A 5,806-nucleotide genomic window follows, 5' to 3' on the forward strand; every position below is an offset into this window, starting at 1 on the left:
ATGACAAAAAGTGGACACATTTTTTGCACATGGTTTGGCAATGAATAAGGTAATGTGACCACTTCAAACTTGTATCTGGACATGATATAATAAAGTTGAGTATAATCAGCAAATATGTATTTTTTTCAGTTTAGCCTTAATCAGAATCAGAAAGTCTTTAATAGTCTCAATGGGGAAATTAGCAATCGACAGCAGCAAAATTGAAAGGGGTAGATGATCAAAGATATAAAGTTTTCTGTACACTAAAGCAAAGGTCAGGAGCCTGAAATGTACAACTGCACTAAAAAAGTATCATAAAAAGAACTGTACATAGTGCAAAGTATAAAAATACAGGATAAAAAGCATATTTGATATATGTAACTAATTACTTCGTAACATAATTTGAAAACCATGAAATGCATTGAACAAATACTTAAGTGTTAGCTCTTTGATTTCGACTTCAGCCCCCAGTGCAGAAAAGCAATCAATTGCACATGGCCTCCCCGGACGTAACATGAGTCGAGGTATTAATTCAGGCTACAATATATTGTCGTGGACACAAATGTGTAGAATGTTTACATAAAATACTATTTCTTTACATCACTTTAATGAAAAACACAGCTCCCGTTACCTGAATTTCAAATGCTCTAAGTAGTAGCGTGCACTTATTCTGTCCTTAACACAAGGCTGCAACGCCAACGTATTCTCAGCATAAAACCAAATTAAATCACGCCTCTCCTGTCCATTGTCTTTAGTCCCACCCACTACTTCGACCTTGCAGTTTCGAGCAAGGGTGTGTTCAGTTTGCTTATCCAACCGTTCATCAGTATGGAACCATAAATAAGTATTTTGTTGCCATAGCTCACGGGTGTCAAAGTCAAGGCCCGCGGGCCAAATCCGGCCCGCTACATAATTTTTTTCGGCCCGCGAAAGCAAATCAAACTTGTTAAATTCCATGATGATTGCTAAAATCTGAGCCAAAATTTCATATTTTGGGATGTCAACCACAATAAAAGTCATTATTCTTGACTTCAGATTTGAAAACGAATTATTCATTAATTTGCTCTGTGCTCTATATGTAATATGTGAAGGGATTTAAACATTCTAATGGGTTCCCCAAATTCATAACGGCCCTCGAGAGGAAACCATAACTACAATGTGGCCCGCGGCAAAAAATGACTTTGACACCCCTGCCATAGCTGAATAATTTGTTGCATGTTATATTGCCACTGATTGAAAATAAAATGGTGGAGTGAATGTACTCTACTTTATTTTGTCAAGTGGCTTAATAAGACATCAGTTCTTCTACTTTCCTCAAAATATTGCAAAACATCTGCAAAACGTGTAAGGTTACGTGTGAGTATATTTGTTATACAACTATAGTACATTTGGGAAGTGATTATGCCCATGTCAACCTGCGAGACACTGTGACCTTACTAACGGCTCAATTTTTCCTTACTTACTGAGAAAAAAACATATGCGTGTGTAATATTTAATTGCACAGTTTTATTACCAAAAATTCACATGTAAACATGAATACTTTTAACAAGTTACAACATATTTCTAGCAATAATCAAGTATGTTCTTTGTTGTAGAGCATTGTGTATGTTCTTACAATGTATAATATGAATGATATTATGGCGAGGAAAAAAAAAACACGGTAAAAAGTTTCATTTAACCTATTTCAAAATAAAATTACATGTGACTTGTCTTCTCTAAACTTTTGTTTCTCCTCAAGACTTTTCCCACTGACTTGGTTTCTCAGTGGTCGGTCATGGTAGTGATATTTGTTATAATTAACATTATTGTTCATATTTAATGACGAAAACGTAATCAAAAATATCTCAAAATTATATTTAACACTGTTTGCGTTTCCCGGAAAAACTTTCTTGTATGCCGTATACATCTAAAAATGTGCAAAAAAAAATCATACAGAATACGGCAAAATACGACCGTTTGACAGGTATGTTATGTCATCATTTGTCAAAACGCAAAATGGTATCATTTCTAGTGTGTTATCGAGAAGTTATCGAGCCAATGTATGGATCATGATATCAGACTCGGTATCGACATGTCAGTATCAACCGAGCCAGCGCTTCCCAACAGAGCTGTCGGTCATAGGAGCCCCTGCCAAGTGAGCACAGCCCAAGTAGCGAACCTTCCTAGCTTCCACGTGCAGAAATGTAGAGCCAGCCAGCGTGTTGACATGTAGAGTGGCTGCAGCAGACCAAGCCGGGACCAAGTCGAACGATGACGTTTGCCATGCTGCGCCCGGTCGCCGCGCGCTTCTATTCCGACATTTGCGTCGCGTCCGAGGACGACGACAATCGCAGCGAGAGCGACGACAGCTCGGAGCTGCTTTACTGCGGCGGCACGCGCGTAAGGACCGCGCGCAAAGCGGAGGGCGAGTCCACCCAGACTGTCATCAAACAGCGTAGCGCGGCCAACGCCAGGGAGCGCGGCCGAACCCAAAGCGTCAACAGCGCCTTCACCGCCCTTAGGACCCTCATCCCTACCGAACCGGTGGACAGGAAGCTGTCCAAGATCGAGACCCTGCGACTGGCCTCCAGCTACATTTCCCACTTGGCCAACGTGCTTCTTATCGGGGACAGCTGCGCGGATGGACAGCCGTGCCTCGACGTGGTCCACGCGCAGGCGGGGGACAAGTCGAGCCAGCAACCCAGGGCCATCTGCACTTTTTGCTTGAGCAACCAGAGGAAAGGGGTAAATAAAAAAACTTTATATTCCTATCCAACCGAGGGGACATCTTCAACAATGGTTCATAACCAGTCTTCCTTCAAGTGCGTAAAAACGCATTTAACCTTCACGTTATGTTAATTAAGGGGTCAATTTGACCCTTTCCATTTTTATGTTGACTAAAGCACTGGATATTGTTTCCTTTTCTTTCTTCAAAACCGTTCTAAAATATCCCAATGTTGTCTTCCTTTTGTAACATCTCAGAAACCGTTCTTGCCGATGTCACCTATATTATTTGACTGTTTTGTGTAGATTTTTACAAACGGGTAAAAATGACCCACAACATAATCAACGTGATTTTTTTCAACATAATATGAGGGTTGAAAATGACATGTTCTCGTTCTTGCTTGGAAAATGGATAATCGCGAAGATAAGACAACCGGATTCCTTTTTTTTATTTCATTTCTTTTCATTTTTACCAAGTAAGCCCTTTCTTTATTCTATGGGCCAAGCATGGTCTGCGGACCACTTATGGTTGGCTTTTGTTCTCGGAGTATTGCCAATATCAAGAGTCCAAACATGAATATCGGGTCATTTGTAGTTCTTTCATAATCAGAATAATCAGAATCATCATTATTGGCCAAGTATGTAAAACACACAAGGAATGTGTCTCCGGTAACACATGCTGCACTAGTATCATCATAATAAAGTATCCTGATCACTTGTCTCATAGTTTTCTACCTTTGGTCCTCAAAAAGCTTGCCACTGTTTTCCCAATTTACCAACTGGAGTTTTATACTGTGGTCAAGGACACGTTACCAGGTCGCAATGGGCAGGGATTGATCCCCCCAACTGAGGTTGGGGGATGACTACAACCACTGAGTCACTGACACCTATAATTTGATCCAGCATGACTAAATTCTTGAACTCCACAAGACAAGTACCATTTAGTTCTTATTCGATTGTGTCTAACACCAAAGTTGGCTCTATTTAGAAAGGTGGAAAACTTTCATTTTATCTCTTGTTTTTATTTATAATTGTATCTGTGGTTTTATTTATGTGGCTGTTTTGTGATTGTAATGTGTCCTTGAGAGTTTTGAAAGGCGCTTATGAATCAAATGTATTATTATTATTATTAGTAGTAGTAGTATTAGTAGTAGTAGTAGTAGTAGTAGTAGTAGTAGTAGTAGTAGTAGTAGTAGTAGTAGTAGTAGTATTATTATTATTAGTAGTAGTAGTATAATTATTATTATTAAAATAGATAAAATAAATAAATAAAAATAGCACAAAGAATACAGTCTAAATTAAAAATAATAATAATAATATTAATAGTAGTAAATATTATTATGTATGATAATAATAGTAAATATTATTATTATTATTACATTTTTATTTGTTGATAATAATAATAATAGTAATACTAATTATTATTAGAATACATAAAATAATAATAGTTATTATTATTATTACTATTATTAAAATGTATATAAATTAGTAATAATAATATTAATAATAATAATATTTACTATTATTATCATACATAGTAATATTTACTATTATTATTATTATTAATTTAGTCTGTATTCTTTGTGCTATTTTTCTCCAAAAATGGTTGAAAAATGTTATCAGTTATGTGTCTACATTTGTATTTTTTTCAACAATTGGTCATTCATTAAAAGAATATAAATACGCAATCAACTAAATGAAGAAACTCACCAAAATGATACGTGAGAAGGTGATATGCCTGATAAATAGGATCTGAGACTATATTATTACATACTGTATAGCCTTCCTGAGAAAATCCATTTGTTTTTGTGTCTCTCTCTTATTTTATGTCAAGGTTTTGGATTGGATTGGATTTGCCTTTATTAGTCTCGCAGTGGAGAAATTTACATTTCACAGCAGCAAAGTTATGAAAGGAATGAAAGTAGAAAAACAAAATAAAGGAGCTGCTGGAAAGGCAGCCAATCTCGCGGCGCCGTTTTAGGCCTGCGTTTACAAGAAATCGCACTGGTCAACAACAATGGATGAGAGCCCACTACTATATCAGCTGAATGTTGTTGTTGTTGATATTTAGTGAGAGAACTTTGTGTTTTTCCCCCCTCCCCTAAAGGACAGCAGTGAGTGTTTGAAGATGCGACGACTGGGGCCGCTGCGACTGAGACGCTGACCGAACTGACCGATGAAGGAGTGGCAACTTGAAAACCCTCAAAAGACTTTCTCAGGGAAGAGTCAAAGCTGCACGCACGGACTCAGGCATGCATGCACGCTCTTACGCACGCGCATAGACAAACGGGGCACTGGATGTGACTTTTGAGGCCCCCAGACTACAGTATTTATACTTGACCGAGAAATGTAAGCATAAGTGCCTCAAGGATGCAGTGCATTTGTTTGAGACTTATGAGCATTTGTACTTCTTTGTTTGCAAAAAAAAAGGAATAAAGTTTATTTTATGATTTATTTTTTGGGGGGAATCAGATTGATCTTTTGTGAACTATATGAGACCCTCCCCCTTCCCCTCCCCGAGGTTATGTCTACCTTGTGTAAACATTATGGCTTACAGGTAATACAGTGAGACCTCAACTTACAAACACCTTATCTTACAAACTTTTCGTCTTACAAACGTCCAATTTCTGAAAATTAAACCTTATAATAAGCACTATTTTCATAATACACACCCACCACGGCTGGCGGAGTGATCTCCGGCGGAAGCACACGACCGAACAGCACCAGAGGTTAAGTTACCAACAGTCCTTATGGAAGGTGACTGTCCTTCCATAAGCCATCAACGACCATCAAAAAGGTAAATAAAACTTTATTTGACAGCACAGTTTATTTCATTAATTACAGTCCTCATGTAATGTGCCTCTCTTTCCAAACAGCAATTCCCTTTGACCTTCGACCTCCAACGCCCTTCCATCAAGCCATCAATGACCATCACAAATGTAAATAAAGTGACTTTATGATACAATGCAGTGTATTTCTTTCATTACAATACAATAGCATACTTATTATACATATAATAAGGTATGTTGTGTGTAGTTTTAAGGCTTATTTAGTTGAAACCCAGGAACGGATTATTCCCATTTTAATGGTTTCCTATGGGAATTTTTTTTTTAGATACACACTT

The 5,806-nt window shown here is 37.7% G+C and overlaps 1 protein-coding gene across 1 annotated transcript; it reads left to right on the plus strand.

Moving 5' to 3' along the window:
* Window positions 1-2,204: 2,204 nt before the first annotated feature.
* tcf15 (transcription factor 15) lies at window positions 2,205-5,457 on the plus strand. The gene is made up of 2 exons (XM_089013037.1): window positions 2,205-2,703; window positions 4,790-5,457. The coding sequence occupies exons 1-2, from the start codon at window positions 2,230-2,232 to the stop codon at window positions 4,844-4,846; spliced, it is 531 nt and encodes a 176-aa protein (XP_088869163.1). The 5' UTR covers window positions 2,205-2,229; the 3' UTR covers window positions 4,847-5,457.
* Window positions 5,458-5,806: the final 349 nt, after the last annotated feature.

Source organism: Hippocampus bargibanti, linkage group LG01 (assembly GCF_051943395.1).
Source record: "Hippocampus bargibanti isolate YZ-2025 linkage group LG01, ASM5194339v1, whole genome shotgun sequence".
Lineage (NCBI taxonomy): Eukaryota > Metazoa > Chordata > Actinopteri > Syngnathiformes > Syngnathidae > Hippocampus > Hippocampus bargibanti.

What these genes read in the sequence shown, in the direction of transcription:
- tcf15 (XM_089013037.1), top strand. Translation starts at nt 2,230, where the DNA reads ATGACGTTTGCCATGCTGCGCCCGGTCGCCGCGCGCTTCTATTCCGAC. An exon ending in TGAGCAACCAGAGGAAAGGG is followed by an intron (nt 2,704 to 4,789) that starts GTAAATAAAAAA and finishes CCTCCCCTAAAG; the next exon opens with GACAGCAGTGAGTGTTTGAA.